This window comes from Salvelinus fontinalis, chromosome 29, assembly GCF_029448725.1.
Source record: "Salvelinus fontinalis isolate EN_2023a chromosome 29, ASM2944872v1, whole genome shotgun sequence".
NCBI classification, from domain to species: domain Eukaryota; kingdom Metazoa; phylum Chordata; class Actinopteri; order Salmoniformes; family Salmonidae; genus Salvelinus; species Salvelinus fontinalis.
Window position 1 is genome coordinate 26,248,885 of NC_074693.1, and position 17,504 is coordinate 26,266,388.

Genomic DNA, 17,504 nt, shown 5'->3' on the forward strand with positions numbered 1-17,504 from the left:
GCTTCTCATATTATAATCCACTCAGGTTTAATTTACTATGCAGATGTATTCCAAAATAGTCCGTCTTCACCCATATTCATCCATGCTGGGTTGAGATTCTAGCCACTTTCTTGGCATGTTCAAGCTGTGACATATCTAGGTGTTATATTGGACCAAACAGGTCTCAACCCCTACAGCTGCAGTCAGTTTTTAAATCGGAGTAATTTGCATCTGACATTCTAACATAAACAAGCACTCACAGCGTGCGCAAAAACACACACCCTCAATATCTGCAATACAATCAGGGCCAAGAGACCGTCGGTATAAAATGAGTTTACTTTATTTATACCTAACAAAAATATAAATGCAACAATTTCAAAGATTTTACTGAGTATTAGTTCATAGAAGGAGATCAGTCAATAGAATTCAATTCATTAGGCCCTAATCTATGGATTTCACTTGACTGGGCAGGGGCACAGCCATGAGTGGGCATAGGCCCACCCACTCGGGAGCTAGGTCCACCCACTCGGGAGCCAGGCCCAGCCAATCAGAATGAGTTTTCCCCCACAAAGGGGCTTTATTAAAGACAGAAATAATCCTCAGCACCCCCTCTACCCCTCCTCAGACGATGCCGCAGGTGAAGAAGCCGGATGTTGAGGTCCTGGGCTGGCGTGGTTACACATGGTCTGCAGTTGTGAGGCCGGTTAGAGGCGGCTTATGGTAGAGAAATTAACATCCAATTCTCTGGGAATAGCTCTGTTGGACATTCCTGTAGTCAGCATGCCAATTGCACGCTCCCTCAAAACTTAACATCTGTGGCATTGTGTTGTGTGACAAAACTGCCCCTTTTATTGTCCCCGGCACAAGGTGCACCTGTGTGATGATCATACAGTTTAATCAGCTTCTTGATATGCCACACATGTCAGGTGGATGAATTATCTGGCAAAGGAGAAAAGCTCACTAACAGGGATGTAAACAAATTTGTGCACAAAATTTGAGACAAACACTTTACATGTTGCATTTCTATTGTTGTTCAGTACACAACACAAATGATATGATTTGCAAGATGACATTGCAGAGTAGGGTGTCAGAACAGACCGAGAAGTGAGAGAGAAAAGAGGGAGGAAGGAAGTAAACAAAACAGCAGAAAGACATGAAGAAAGGAGAAATGTGGGCACTAGGATTGGAGGAAAACATCTGACAGAGGATTTATATGACGACTGCAGAGGAGAAAAAAAAGACAACATGACTCGGATATAAAGAGGACAGGAAGTTGAGCGAGGCAACATCTCAGTCATGGTACATTTTGAGGATGCAGCTTTTGATCACTCCCATGTACCTGTCCCACACTACCTGGTGTCTGAGGGAGAGAGAGAGAGAGAGAAAGAGAGATATATGGAACGTGTAAAACTCAAGACAAAGTCTCATTATGAGAGCTGGCCAAGTTTCATAATATGGAGCGATCTTTGCTTATTCAGTTTAATGAGAGGCCTATTATAATATGGTTGTCCGATAAATATGTATTTGTTGAGTGTGTCGTGGTGCAGGGTTGTGTAAACTGTTAACCACATTCCAGAGTGGCTGTGCGAGAAACAAGGTAACTATAGTTTAAGACACATGGAGCAAGATGCAGTGACACCCACTGGTGACAACTGGGATATGAAATACATATATTATGCAAGCACACACTAAAAACGGTCAGGCCCTTAATACATGCCAGGCAGCACAATACACTACATGACCAAAGGTTAGTGGACACCTGCTCGTCGAACATCTCATTCCAAAATCATGGGCATTAATATGGAGTTGGTCCCCCCTTTTCTGCCACTTTTCTGGGAAGGCTTTCCACTAGATGGTGGAACATTGCTGTGGGGTCTTGCCTCCATTCAACCACAAGAGCATTAGTAAGATTGGGCACTGATGTTAGGCGATTAGGCCTGGCTCGCAGTCAGCGTTCCAATTTATCCCAAAGGTGTTCAATGGAGTTAAGGTCATGGGTTCTCTGCAGGCCAGTCAAGTTCTTCCACACCCATCTCGACAACCTAATTCTGTATGGACCACACTTTGTGCACAGGGGCATTGTCATGCTGAAACAGGAAAGGGCCTGCCCCAAACTGTTGCCACAAAGTTCGAAGCACAAAATCGTCTAGAATGTCATTGTATGCTGTAGCATTAAGATTTTCCTTCACTGGAACTAAGCGGCCTCACCTGAACCATGAAAAACAGCACCAGACCATTATTCCTCCTCCAACAAACGTTACAGTTGGCACTATGCATTCAGGCAAATAGCGTTCTCCTGGCATCTGCCAAACCCAGATTCATCTGTCGGACTGCCAGATGGTGAAGCGTGATTCGTCACTCCAGAGAACACATTTCCACAGCTCCAGAGTCCATAGGCGGCGAGCTTTACGCCACTCCAGCCAACGCTTGGCATTGCACATGGTGATCTTAGGCTTGTGTGCGGCTGCTCGGCCATGGAAACCCATTTAATTAAGCTCCAGAGGAACAGTTCTTACACTGACGTTGCTTCCAGAGGCAGTTTGGAACAACGCGCTTCAGCACTCGGTGGCCCCGTTCTGTGAGCTTGTGGCCTACCACTTCGCGGCTGAGCCGTTGTTGCTCCTAGATGTTTCCACTTCACAATAACAGCACTTACAGTTGACCGGGGAAGCTCTAGCAGGGCATACATTTGACAAACTGACTTGGTGGCATTCTATGACGGTGCCACGTTGAAAGTCACTGAGCTCTTCAGTAAAGCAATGTTTGTCTATGGAGATTGCATGGCAGTGTGCTCGATTTTATACATCTGTCAGCAACGGGTGTGGCTGAAAAAGCCGAATCCACTAATTTGAAGGGATGTCCACATACTTTTGTATATGCAGTGTATGTATAACAGTAATATGTTACTCACTTGAATGTGTCAAGTATGTGTGCAGAGTTAGTGTAGTGAGTGAGGTAGAGCCTCATGTCTCCTGCTGTCCATTTGTCTGACCGACACGGCTCAATAAACTGTGAGAGAGCGAGAGCGAGAGAGGGAGAGAGAGGGATTACACCAGTCTCATGGGTAGCACAAAAGTCTATAGATCTTATTGGCCTGATAAGCCAGAGCCAGAGTTGAATATTCTGACTAAAAACATTCACTAATATACACTGCTCAAAAAAATAAAGGGAACACTTAAACAACACAATGTAACTCCAAGTCAATCACACTTCTGTGAAATCAAACTGTCCACTTAGGAAGCAACACTGATTGACAATAAATTTCACATGCTGTTGTGCAAATGGAATAGACAAAAGGTGGAAATTATAGGCAATTAGCAAGTCATCCGTAAATAAAGGAGTGGTTCTGCAGGTGGTGACCACAGACCACTTCTCAGTTCCTATGCTTCCTGGCTGATGCTTTGGTCACTTTTGAATGCTGGTGGTGCTTTCACTCTAGTGGTAGCATGAGACGGAGTCTACAACCCACACAAGTAGCTCAGGTAGTGCAGCTCATCCAGGATGGCACATCAATGCGAGCTGTGGCAAGAAGGTTTGCTGTGTCTGTCAGCGTAGTGTCCAGAGCATGGAGGTGCTACCAGGAGACAGGCCAGTACATCAGGAGACGTGGAGGAGGCCGTAGGAGGGCAACAACCCAGCAGCAGGACCGCTACCTCCGCCTTTGTGCAAGGAGGAGCACTGCCAGAGCCCTGCCCAATGACCTCCAGCAGGCCACAAATGTGCATGTGTCTGCTCAAACGGTCAGAAACAGACTCCATGAGGGTGGTAGGGCCCGACGTCCACAGGTGGGGGTTGTGCTTACAGCCCAACACCGTGCAGGACGTTTGGCATTTGCCAGAGAACACCAAGATTGGCAAATTCGCCACTGGCGCCCTGTGCTCTTCACAGGTGAAAGCAGGTTCACACTGAGCACATGAGCACATGTGACAGACGTGACAGAGTCTGGAGACGCCGTGGAGAACGTTCTGCTGCCTGCAACATCCTCCAGCATGACCGGTTTGGCAGTGGGTCAGTCATGGTGTGGGGTGGCATTTCTTTGTGGGGCCGCACTGCCCTCCATGTGCTCGCCAGAGGTAGCCTGACTGCCATTAGGTACCGAGATGAGATCCTCAGATCCCTTGTGAGACCATATGCTGACACATGCACATTTGTGGCCTGCTGGAGGTCATTTTGCAGGGCTCTGGCAGTGCACCTCCTTGCACAAAGGCGGAGGTAGCGGTCCTGCTGCTGGGTTGTTGCCCTCCTACGGCCTCCTCCACATCTTCTGATGTACTGGCCTGTCTCCTGGTAGCGCCTCCATGCTCTGGACACTACGCTGACAGACACAGCAAACCTTCTTGCCACAGCTCGCATTGATGTGCCATCCTGGATGAGCTGCACTACCTGAGCCACTTGTGTGGGTTGTAGACTCCGTCTCATGCTACCACTAGAGTGAAAGCACCGCAAGCATTCAAAAGTGACCAAAACATCAGCCAGGAAGCATAGGAACTGAGAAGTGGTCTGTGGTCACCACCTGCAGAACCACTCCTTTATTTACGGATGACTTGCTAATTGCCTATAATTTCCACCTTTTGTCTATTCCATTTGCACAACAGCATGTGAAATTTATTGTCAATCAGTGTTGCTTCCTAAGTGGACAGTTTGTTTTCACAGAAGTGTGATTGACTTGGAGTTACATTGTATTGTTTAAGTGTTCCCTTTATTTTTTTGAGCAGTGTATATTACTAATGATTTACTTACATACCTTTTCCACCAGATCAATAAAGAAGTCTCTGACATCTTTCGTGTTGATTAATTTGGCAGCAATGTTGACAAGGCCTCTGGAGAGATTCTATGGATGAAGAGAGAGTAGAGTTTGTTTCAAATAATTAGAAAAGGTTTTTGATACTGCAGTTTAGAAATAATTCAACTCAAGTGAACTGTTTGAATTAGACAATTGATGTGCACATTTGACCCCATATAACCATAGTTACCACACTTTCTATGGACTGATTTACAGATTTTTGTAGTAGGCAGGACTGGACATCACATCCTATGAAACTGGGTGGTCTGTTGAAGCGTTAGCAGTCCTGTTGGGTAACACAAGCATGTTTTGTCACTCACCTTGAAGTTGGCTTCCATCTCATTAAATGCTTTGGTCTTCCCCCGGAGAGCCGTGCACACCAAACTGAGTGGGGCGGAGGGAATGAGAGAAACGGGAGCAAGGGCATGAGGGATACTACTAAATATTGTCATTCATAATATTAGAACGCATACAATATCCACAAAAAAATACGCAGAGAAAAAAAAAGTGAATTATTGACAGGAAGCAATCAATAACATACATATCAGGCAATCAATAACTAATGGACCACACTCATGCCTCTTGTGCTGGTCCAGCAGATCCTTGTCAGTGATTAAAATCTTCAGTTCCTTTAGATCTTGTAAGAACTCCTTCTCAAGATCCACGTCCATGTCTTCCACCATGTTATCTGAGAAGACAAACTACTTCAGACATCTGATATTGCCGTATTAGGTAACAGTGCTGTGACAGTAAAGAAAATCATAACTCCAATTAATGCGGACCTAATAAGGACTTGGGAATGATTGCAGTGCACAACTGCAGATCAATTGATTAGGGACTCACCCAATGCCCCCACGGTCCAGTTGCTGATGAGCTGCCCTGCACAGAAGGCAAAGTCCTGGAATGTAAGATAATGCAGCTTCTTCTTCCCCGTCTCAAAGCGATTGTTAGCAAAGAAAACAATGGCAGCGTAATCCCTGAGAAGAGGAGATGCAGGGGAGTAATTTTTTTTTTTTAAGAGTTCAAAGTGTACAAAATAAATGACAAGATTATATCAAATTGAATAGTAAATTCTACTATTACCTGGCCAGCTTGTCAGAGAGAAGGAAGTGCTGACGAATGTTTTCCACCAGGGGTCCCTTCAGTTCCTCCACAACTTTGAATACACGCTTGAAGTTATCAAACTGGGAGAAAAGGGGATCATTCAGAAAAGCTTTAGTGTGCATGTGAAAAACAGTGACATTTGGTCTTAGAACTACAGTGTCTCGAGCTCTGTAGTTCATAGAATCTGTACAGGCAGGACAGTCACTAATGTTGAGCTAAACTGTGTTAGCATATTCCCTTATTCTGTAAGTGGCGTACAGTACCAGTCAAAAGTTGACACCTACTCATTCGAGGGTTTTTCTTTGTCATTAATATTTTCTACATTGTAGAATAATAGTGATGACATCAAAACTATGAAATAACCCCCCCCCCCAAAAAAAGACAAAATAAAAAAAGGTGTTAAACAAATCTAAATAGATTTTATATTTGAGATTCTTCAAAGTAGCCACCCTTTGCCTTGATGATAGCTTTGCACACTTTTGGCATTCTCTCAACCAGCTTCATGGGGTAGTCACCTGGAATGCATTTCATTTAACAGGTGTGCCTTGTTAAAAGTTCATTTGTGTATTTTTTTCCCTTCTAAATACATTTGAGCCAATCAGTCGTGTTGTGACAAGGTAGGGGTGGTATACAGAAGACAGCCCTATTTGGTTAAAGACCAAGTCAATACTTTGGCAAAAATAGCTCAAATAAGCAAAGAGAAACGACAGTCCATCATTACTTTAAGACATGAAGGTCAGTCAATTCGGAAAATGTCAAGAACTTTGAAAGTGTCTTCCAAGTGCAGTCGCAAAAACCATCAAGTCTATGATGAAACTGGCTCTCATGAGGACCGCCATAGGAAAGGAAGACCCAGAGTTACCTCTGCTGCAGAGGATAAGTTCATTAGAGTTACCAGCCTAAGAAATTGCAGCCCAAATAAATGCTTCAGAGTGCAAAGAAAACCCTACTAAAGGACACCAATAAGAAGAAGAGACATGGGCCTCCCGAGTGGCGCAGTGGTCTAAGGCTAGCTGTGCCACTAGAGATTCTGAGTTCGAGTCCAGGGTCTGTCACAGCCGGCCACGACTGAAAGACCCACGGGGCGGCGCACACAGCGTGTTAAAGGAGGGTTTGGCTGGCAGGGATGTCCTTGTCCCATCGCGCACTAGTGACTCCTGTGGTGGGCCGGGCACAGTGCACGCTGACTCGGTAGCCAGGTGTATGTTATTTCCTCTGACACATTGGTGCGGCTGGCTTCCGGGTTAAGTGGGCATTGTGTCAAGAAGCAGTGCAGCTTGGTTGTGTTGTGTTTCAGAAGATGCGCGGCTCTCGACCTTCGTCTCTCCAGAGTCCGTACGGAAGTTGCAGCAATGAAACAAGACTGTAACTACCAATTGGACATCACGAAATTGGAGAGAAAAATAAACAAAAAAAAGAAGAGACTTGCTTGGGCCAAGAAACACGAGCAATGGACATTAGACCGGTGGAAATCTGTCCTTTGGTCTGATGAGTCCAAATATGAGATTTTTGGTTCCAACCACCTTGTGAGACGCAGAGTAGGTTAACGGGTGATCTCTGCATGTGTAGTTGCCACTGTGAAGCATGGAGGAGGTCTGATGGTGTGGGGGTGCTTTGCTAGTGAAACTGTCTGTGATGTATTTAGAATTCAAGGCACACTTAACCAGCATGGCTACCACAGCATTCTGCAGCGATACACCATCCCCATCTGGTTTGTGCTTAGTAGGACTATCATTTGTTTTTCAACAGGACCATGACCCAACACACCTCCAGGCTGTGTAAGGGATATTTGCCCAGGATAGTGATGGAGTGCTGCATCAGATGACCTGGCCTCCACAATCACCAGAATTTAGATGGTTTGGGATGAGTTGGACCGCAGAGTGAAGGAAAAGCAGCCAACAAGTGCTCAGCATATGTGGGAACTCCTTCAAGACTGTTGGAAAAGCATTCCAGTTGAAGTTGGTTGAGAGAATGCCAAGTGTGCAAAGCTGTCATCAAGGCAAAGGGTGGCTACTTTGAAGAAACTTAAATATATTTTGATTTGTTTAACACTGTTTTTGGTTATTACATGATTCCATATGTGCTATTTCATAGTTCTGATGTCTTCACTATTATTCTACATTGTAGAAAATATTAAATATAAAGAAAAACCCTTGAATGAGTAGGTGTGTCCAAACTTTTGACTGGTACTGTATGTGGCTAAACAAGAAGTGTATGATGTACAGTGTATTTTGTATACAGCAGTACTGTGTGTCTAAGACAATTTTCCCCTTGGGACATGTTACAGTTCCGTGATGTAGTCATTGTTAATGGGGATGTCTCGCTGAGGTTTCTGCTACCTGCCGCCTGCAGCTCTTCAGTGTGACACCAGTCTTTGCACTAACATCATCCAGGTCCTTCTTGGTCCCCTTCGAGAGTTTCTTCCCAAGGACCTCACGTACAAACACGCCATCGAACGTATAGTACCTTTACAGAAAGAGAGAGGCGGGAGGGAGGAGAGGCGAGGGGCGAGAAGGAGGAGAGGGGCGAGAGGGAGGAGAGGGGCGAGAGGGAGGAGAGAGAGACAGATTAGGTGACGTTTAAGGCAGAGGAAGATAAGACATTAAAAAGTGTTTCAGGAGATGGTAGAGCACCTCTCTATGAGCATGGCCTGGCGATGAGGTGGGATCTGGAACAGCAGCTGATTGGCCAGTTTGGCGGGGCTGTGCAGGAGGCGCTCACACATCTGGAAGGTTCTGTACTGGTCCATGGTGTCACTGCGCAAAACCTCAGCACTGGCCTCACACTCCTCCAATACCCCTCCCTCCATACGAACCTTCACTGCATCATTCACTGAGGATGGGGCAGAAAGGAAACAGGATTCAAGGTTTATGTTAGAGATATTGATGAAGTCTTTTTTTTATGGATGACTGTGTCTAGTATATGTGTGTGAGTTGGTGAATGTTGTGGCCAATACCTGTGTAGCCATCCAGCCAGAACTGATAGACTTCCTCATCCATAATGGTGGTGTTACCCACAAACACATCAAGTTCCACTGACATCTAAGTGGAAACAAGACAAATATGGTTTTAATAAGCGTCAGCGTTTTCATTTCACTTGTCACAATACCTGTGGAATATCATTCACCACTTACAGTGCATTTGGAAAGTATTTAGACCCTCCACATTTTGTTACATTACAGCCTTTTCCAATCTACACACAATATCCCATAATGACAAAGGAAAAACAGGTTTATAGAAATGTTAGCAAATGTATTAAATTAAAAACTGAAATATCATGTCACATTTAAGTATTCAGACCCTTTACTCAGTACTTTGTTGAATCACCTTTGGCAGCGATTACAGCCTCGAGTCTTCTTGGGTATGATGATACAAGCTTGGCACACCTGTATTTGGGGAGTTTCTCCCATTCTTTCTGCGGATCCTCTCAAGCTCTGTCAAGTTGGATGGGGAGCGACGCTGCACAGCTATTTTCAGGTCTCTCCCGAGATGTTCGATCGGGTTCAAGTCCGGGCTCTGGCTGGGCCAATCAAGGACATTCAGAGACTTGTCCCGAAGCCACTCCTGGTTGTCTTGGCTGTGTGCTTAAGGTCATTGTCCTATTGAAAGGTGAACCTTCAATCTTGGTTCCATCAGACCAGAGAATCTTGTTTCTCATGGTTTGAGAGTCCTTTAGCTGCCTTTTGGCAAACTCCAAGCGGGCTGTCATGTGACTTTTACTGAGGAGTGGCTTCCGTCTGGTCACTCTACCATAAAGGCATGATTGGTGGAGTGCTGCAGAGATGGGAGAACCTTCCAGAAGGACAACCATCTCCACAGAGGAACTCTGGAGCTCTGTCAGAGTGACCATCAGGTTCTTGGTCACCTCCCTGACCAAGGCCCTTCCCCCTGATTGCTCAGTTTGGCCGGGCGGCCAGTTCTAGGAAGAGTCTTGGTGGTTCCAAACTTCTTCTACTTAAGTATGATGGAGGCCACTGTGTTCTTGGGGACCTTCAACGCTGCAGAAATGTTTTGGTAGCCTTCCCCAGATCTGTGCCTCGACACAATCCTGTCTCAGAGCTCTTCAACCTCATGGCTTGGTTTTTTCTCTGACATGCACTGTCAACTGTGGGACCTTATATAGACAGGTGTGCCTTTCCAAATCATGTCCAATCAATAAATATGGCGCCGGAGGAGATGGCTGCCGTTCTATTGGCTCTTAGCCAACCGTGCTATTTTGTTTGTTTTTTCGCATTGTTTATATTTTGTACATAATGTTGCTGCTACCATCTCATATGACCGAAAAGAGCTTCTGGACATAAGAACAGCGATTACTCACCTTGAATTGGACATATCATTTTCCTTTCATGAGTCAGATGGGAAGGATATACTCCAAACACCCGAACAGGCCCTCATCCTCATCATCCGCTGGAGAAAGAAACTGAGATTTTGCGGAAAGAGATCGGGGTGCCTTGTGAGGATCAGGCGAAGAGTGGCTAATCGGCCTTTGCCATCAGTACTGTTAGCTAACGTTCAATCACTGGAAAATAAATGGGACGAACTGAAAGCACGTATATCCTACCAACGGGACATTAAAAACTGTAATATCTTATGTTTCACCAAATCGTGGCTTAACGACGACATTAATAACATACAGCTGGCGGGTTATACACTCCATCGGCAGGATAGAACAGCAGCCTCTGGTAAGACACGAGGCGGGGGCCTATGCATATTCGTAAACAACAGCTGGTGCACGATATCTAAGGAAGTCTTGAACTTTTGCTCGCCTGAGGTAGAGTATCTCATGATAAGCTGTAGACCACACTATCAACCTAGAGTTGTCATCTGTATTTTTTGTAGCTGTCTACAAACCACCACAGACCGATGCTGGCACTAAGACCGCGCACTTAATGAGCTGTATACTGCCATAAGCAAACAGGAAAACGCTCATCCAGAGGCCGCACTCCTAGTGGCCGAGGACTTTGATGCAGGGAAACTTAAATCAGTTTAACCAAATATCTCTCAGCATGTTAAATATGCAACCAGAGGGGGGGGGGGGGGGGGGGGGGACACACCTTTACTCCACACACAGAGACATGTACAAAGCTCACCCTCCATTTGGCAAATCTGACCATAATTTTATCCTCCTGATTCCTGCTTACAAGCAAAAATGAAAGCAGGAAGCACCAGTGACTGGGTCTGTAAAGTGGTCAGATGACGCAGATGCTAAACTACAGGACTGTTTTGCTATCACAGACTGGAATATGTTCCGGTATTCTTCCGATGGCATTGAGGAGTACACCACATTAGTCACTGGCTTCATCAATAAGTGCATTGATGACGTCATCCCCACAGTGACTGTACGTACATACCTCAACCAGAAGCCATGGATTACAGGCAACATTCGCACTGAGCTAAAGGGTAGAGCTGTCGCTTTCAAGGAGTGGGACTAACCTGCAAGCTTATAAGATATCTCGCTATGCCCACCGACGAACCATCAAACAGGCAAAGCATCAATACAGGACTAAGATCAAATTGTACTACACCGGCTCCGACGCTCGTCGGATTTGGCAGGGCTTGCAAACTATTACAGACTACAAAGGGAAGCACAGCCGGGAGCTGCCCTGTGACACGACCCTACCAGATGAGCTAAATCACTTCTATGCTCGCTTGGAGGCAAATAACACTGAAACATGCATGAGAGCATCAGCTGTTCCGGACAACTATGTGATTACGCTCTCTGCAGCCAATGTGAGTAATACCTTTAAACAGGGCAACATTCACAAGGCCGCAGGGTCAGATGGATTACCAGGACGTGTACTCCGAGCATGCGCTGACCAACTGGCAAGTGTCTTCACTGACACCTTCAACCTCTCCCTGTCTGAGTCTGTAATACCAACATGTTTCAGGCAGACCACCATAGTCCCTGTGCCCAAGAACACTATGGTAATCTGCCCAAACGACTACCGACCCGTAGCACTCACGTCTGTAGCCATGAAATGCTTTGAAAGGCTGGTCATGGCTCACATCAATACCATTATCCCAGAAACCCTAGATCCACTCCAATTTGCATTCCCGCCCCAACAGATCCACAGATGATGCAATCTCTATTGCAGCCACACTGCCCCTTTCACACCTGGACGAAAGGAACAACTATGTGAGAATGCTCTTCATTGACTACAGCTCAGCGTTCAACGCCATAGTGCCCTCAAAGCTCATCACTAAGCTAAGGACCCTGGGACTAAACACCTCCCTCTGCAACTAGATCCTGGACTTCCTGACGGGCCGCCCCCAGGTGGTAAGGGTAGGTAACAACACATCCGTCACACTGATCCTCAACACGGGGGCCCCTCAGGGGTGCATGCTCAGTCACCTCCTGTACTCCCTGTTCACTCATGACTGCATGGCCTGGCACGATTCCAACACCATCATTAAGTTTGCCGATGACAACAGTGGTAGGCCTGATCACCGACAACAATGAGACAGCCTATAGGGAGGAGGTCAGAGACCTGACAATGTGGTGCAAGGACAACAACCTCTCCCTCAACGCGATCAAGACAAAGGAGATGATTATGGACTACAGGAAAAGGAGGTCCGAGCACGCCCCCATTCTCATCGACGGGTCTGTAGTGGAGCAAGTTGAGAGCTTCAAGTTCCTTGGCGTCCACATCACCAACAAACATGGTCCAAGCACACCAAGACAGTCGTAAAGAGGGAACGACAAATCCTATTCCCCCTCAGGAGACTGAAAAGATTTAGCACGGGTCTTCAGGTCTTCAAAAGGTTTAACAGCTGCACCATCGAGAACATCCTGACGGGTTGCATCACTGCCTGGTATGGCAACTGCTCGGCCTCCGACCGCAAGGCACTACAGAGTGTAGTGCGTACGGCCCAGTACTACACCAGGGCCAAGCTTCCTGCCATTCAGGACCTCTATACCAGGCGGTGTCAGAGGAAGGCCCTAAAACTTGTCAAAGACTCCAGCCACCCTAGTCATAAACTGTTATCTCTGCTACCGCACGGCAAGCAGTACCGGAGCACCAAGTCTAGGTCCAAGAGGCTTCTAAACAGCTTCTACCCCCAAGCCATAAGACTCCTGAACATCTAATCAAATGGCTACCCAGACGATGCCCCCCCCCCCCCATGCTGCTGCTACTCTGTTATTATCTATGCATAGTCACTTAAATAACTCTACCTACATGTAGATATTACCTCAATTACCTGAACACCAGTACCTCGTGTATATAGCCCTGCTATTGTTATTTACTGTTGCTCTTTAATTATTTGTTATTCTTTTCTCTTTTTTTGTTTGTTATTTTCTTAAAACTGCATTGTTGGTTTAGTAAGTTAGCATTTCACTGTGAAGGTGAATCTGTTGTATTCAGCGCATGTGACAAATATAATTTGATTTGATTCAATTGAATTTACCACAGGTGGACTCCAATTAAGTTGTAGAAATATCTCAAAGATGATCAATGGAAACAGGATGCACCTGAGCTCAATTTCGAGTCTCATAGCAAAAGGTCTGAATACTTAGGTTTCTCATTTTTAATAATTCAGAAAAAAATCCTAGAAACCTGTTCTCGCTTTATCTTTATGGGGTTAGTGTGTAGATTTATGAGAAAAAAATCTATATTTAATCAATTTTAGAATAAGGCTTTAAAGTAACAAAATGTGTGGGGGATCAAGGGGTCTGAATACTTTCCGAATGCACTGTACATAGCTACTGTACTACTGAACCAAAATCTGGGTTTACAGGAGACGTTGAATATGGAGATTCTCCTTTGGCCCAAGAAGCAGCCATTCAAGTTCAGCTTTTTAAGCTTAATAAATATCAAAATACGGACGGTATTGCTAAACAACTATCGTTATTACTGCCATTCCGGCCGGTATGTACTCCCAAAAAATATCTAAATAAAAAAAGTTACATGCAACCAAAAAAATGCCTTGTCTGGAAATAATCTAAGTATTGTTTTTGAGCAAGTGTGCACCTCTCGGCTGATCCAGCAGCAGGAAAGGTCATTGATTTGATCACCTACAACAGTATGAACATCATATCAATCTGTTGTTTCACCCGCGCTACATGGATGCAATAATATTTAATGTAAGTAGATTAAGTAGACAATATAGGGTACGTTTTTACAGTGATTGTATATTTCTAGATGGGCTTTATTTAGTGTATTTTAATTCCAATAATATTGCAACAGGTGCAGAATAGGTGGATATGACGCAATTGCACTTACTCAAAAACAATGGATTCGTTCCAGACATGGCATGTTTTCGGTTGCATGTAACTTTTTATTTAGACCTTTTTGGGAGTACATACAGGCCGGTACGGCATAATTGACGACAGTTTCTCAGCAAAACTTCATTCTTTGGTAAGTACTGAACGTATTTTGATATTATTAAGCTTGAAAAGCTGGTGAATGGCAAGTTGAATGGCTGCTTCTTGAATTTAAAGGAAAATTGCCATATTCAACGACTCCTTTGTAAGCCTAGATTTTGTCTGGAAACTCCACATTGATTTGCATTAAATTCCAGGTCGGGTAGAAATGAGCATTTGAATCAGGAAAGTTCTCTCTCACAACCTCTACAAGCCAGAATGTTGAATAAAATTACATTTTAACGTACTTCGGCATTTGTCCATACCGGGTCGGGCCCCTCTTTGCCTCCAGAACAACCTGAATTCTTTGGAGCATGGATTCTACAAGGTATGGCATTCAAACGATGCTCAATTGGTATCAAGGGACCTAACGTGTGCCAGGAAAACATTCCCCACACCACCACGGTTGACACCAGGAAGGATGGAGCCATGGACTCACACTGCTTACGCCAAATCCTGACTGCCACCAGCATGATGCAACAGGAACCAGGATTCATCGTGCCCACTATTGCCGCTTCTTCTGTTTTTTCAGCTGATAGGAGTGGAAACCGGTGTGGTCGTCTGCTGCAATAGCCCATCCGTGACAAGGACCAACGAGTTGTACATTCCGAGATGTCGTTCTGCGCCGTTATTTGCCTGTTTGTGGTATGCCTGTTAGCTTGCATGATTCTTGCCATTCTCCTTCGACCTCTCTCATCAACAACCCGTTTTCGCCCACAGGACTGTTGCACCATTCTCAGTAAACCATAGACACTGTCATGCAAACAGCCCAGGAGGCCGGTCTGCCTGCACTTCATCTCAGTGCTAGAGGCGTCCCTACAGATCCTGGTTCGATCTCGGGCTGTGATTGGGAGTCTCATAGGGCAGCGCACAATTGGCCCTGACTTGCCTAGTTAAATAAACTTTTCAAATTCCTGGTAGTGCTTTCAGATTTCTATCACCTGAAGCATGTGCACAAGATACAAATACATGCAGGTGACTCGTAAACACGAGCACAGCAAGTATGCACATGGTTCTGCACATGCTTCAGGTGATAGAAATCTGAATGCAATAAATTACCAGCGCTTTGAAAAGTTTCTGTAATTATACTTTGTGAATATATTGTCTACCATTCCTACAAGCTAAAAAGACCAACCGTATGGACAACCGGTAAAGTACTTCAAAATATAATTGTATTTAACATTCTGCTTTGTAGAGGTTGTGAGGGGAAAGTTTCCTGATTAAAATGCTCATATCTCCCCGACGTAGAATTCAATGCATTTCAACGTCAGGTTTCCTGCACTGTACTAGCAAGTCAATGTTTTACTAACGTTAGTTACTTGGAACTACATTAACTGTATACGTTATCTGACTGAACAAGATGATACTTACCTTTTTAAATTAAGGTTCCAATATTCTAGACTGTTATAATATAGCTAAGCGTTTTAACTAGGATGAGTAATAATCCCGGCTATCCAGAACTGGTATACTACCGTTAGCTAACGTTGCTAGCTAGATAATTCATTATTATCTAAAAACATAACGGATAATAAGCTCCTATAAACTATACATTTACTGCTGGAGACATTGTCATCCGTTGCTAATGCTGTAACGAAGCCTTTTTTTCGAAAAATAAACGGAAGAAAAGACCTGTGAACAACACTTTATTGTGCCTTTACAGGAAGTATCTTTATATAGCCAGATAAGTATGTCTGGTATAGCTCATAGAGAATGATAGAAGCGTCCAGTGGCCCAAATGGCATTTTTCGCATGGGCAACGCCATTGAGGGCTTCCACCATTTTAATGTAGTCAGCTGGGCGGGTCTTCCAACTTCATTGGCTGGGTCATCAGGAGGGGTCAGCCAATCGTGAAGAAAAAAATTAACTACTTCAAAATGGAGATTGCCTCAATGACGCTGCTCATGCTGTCACAAATGCTATAATAGCACACATACTAAAATGAGTCCTCTATCAATCTCTATGAGTATACCCAAAGATGGTTGGCTGTTTACCATAACATGTTTTTATCAGTTCCGGTCAATTTAACGGGGTGGGTCTACCATAGACACCAATGAGCTCGCTAACTTGTAGTCCTAAAAAACGGAAATTAGTTACCTCTGGTTCCTTCAGCCATTCCAGTGGGGAAAATTAATGTGGAAAGAATAGGGTTTTGGGATAAATGCCGAAAATAAGGTCTGAGGTTAACACAGGCTAAGGATATCTTATAGCCTACGTTTTATTATATGAGATAATATCAGTCAGTGAACATGACCTTTATACAATATGCATTTTTTTTAACATAAATGCTTCAAAATCCACAAAAGGTGACGTTAGCTGATGAAGATTATCTCATAGAACAAAACGTATGAGATCTCCTAAACCTGTGTTTACCATACTTTATTTTCGGCGTTTATCCAAAAACCCTCTAAAAATGCCATTAATTTCCCAATAGGCTTTGTCCAACGAACCATGGCAGAGTTAGTGCCTACAAAAAGACGCCATTACTATGTCTCTCTAAAGCAGCTGGGTCTGTTCTACTTAGTTCATTGGCTTTCATTGAATCAGAAAAAACTGTGAGTAGAGTGTCTCGCTTCCTCTTTCGTATCTGGTATAGCGGCCATATTTAAACCTTTTCAGCAGCACACTTTGAACTACTTATTTTCAACAACAAAAAATGTGGAATACTACAATCTATGAAAAATATGATGTAACCTACATGAGAACATGTTGCACAAGTTTATATTGTAAAATTATATTTTGATATACAAAACATACGCAATTACATTATGTAGAACAGAATATCAGAACGGTTATTTTACCATAATAAACACAAATAAAATGTTAAAAAGTAGATAGCTACTATGATGAATTATGGTGTGTGTGTGTTTTTGCGCAAGTTTTCCCTGCAGAGATTTATCTGAATAAATCCCACCAAATCCCTCTCCTCGCCCCTCCCATCCTCCTTTTGCTGTATCTGTCTGTGCCCTTCAAAATTACAAAAGAGAAAAAGTACACAGTCAACTGTCTTTTTGTTTTACACCTCACTGCAAACCAACCAAACAACCCTCTCCCAGTTCCAGCCCTTCTGTTAGCTAACCTCACCCTGATTCCATCCCCTGCCTCCCCCAGTCCCGGTATAACACCCTATATTGTTATGGCCTCACTGAAACAATAGAGCTGGAATGAAGGGTGGAAGGATGTGGCCAAATACCTCATGCTTAAACCTTTTGTCACACTTTCCATCTGTGTATTTGAAATTGTGTAGACTACACTGTAACTCTGATTCACTTATTGTTCT

At 44.3% G+C, this 17,504-nt stretch overlaps 1 protein-coding gene across 2 annotated transcripts; it reads right to left on the minus strand.

The window, feature by feature from the left end:
• Positions 1 to 303: 303 nt before the first annotated feature.
• On the minus strand, positions 304 to 15,972 carry LOC129827715 (acidic fibroblast growth factor intracellular-binding protein B-like). 2 transcript variants are annotated; one of them, XM_055888809.1, is made up of 12 exons: positions 15,599 to 15,972; positions 10,184 to 10,285; positions 8,823 to 8,907; positions 8,500 to 8,698; positions 8,206 to 8,332; positions 5,846 to 5,946; positions 5,606 to 5,739; positions 5,342 to 5,450; positions 5,083 to 5,146; positions 4,724 to 4,810; positions 2,891 to 2,988; positions 304 to 1,339 (listed from the first exon to the last, which is right to left on the minus strand). In XM_055888809.1, the coding sequence occupies exons 3-12, from the start codon at positions 8,905 to 8,907 to the stop codon at positions 1,270 to 1,272; spliced, it is 1,074 nt and encodes a 357-aa protein (XP_055744784.1). In that variant the 5' UTR covers positions 10,184 to 10,285; positions 15,599 to 15,972; the 3' UTR covers positions 304 to 1,269. The 2 variants fall into 2 exon arrangements, with proteins under 2 accessions (XP_055744784.1, XP_055744783.1); XM_055888808.1 differs by lacking the exon at positions 10,184 to 10,285 and having other exon boundaries at positions 15,599 to 15,970.
• Positions 15,973 to 17,504: the final 1,532 nt, after the last annotated feature.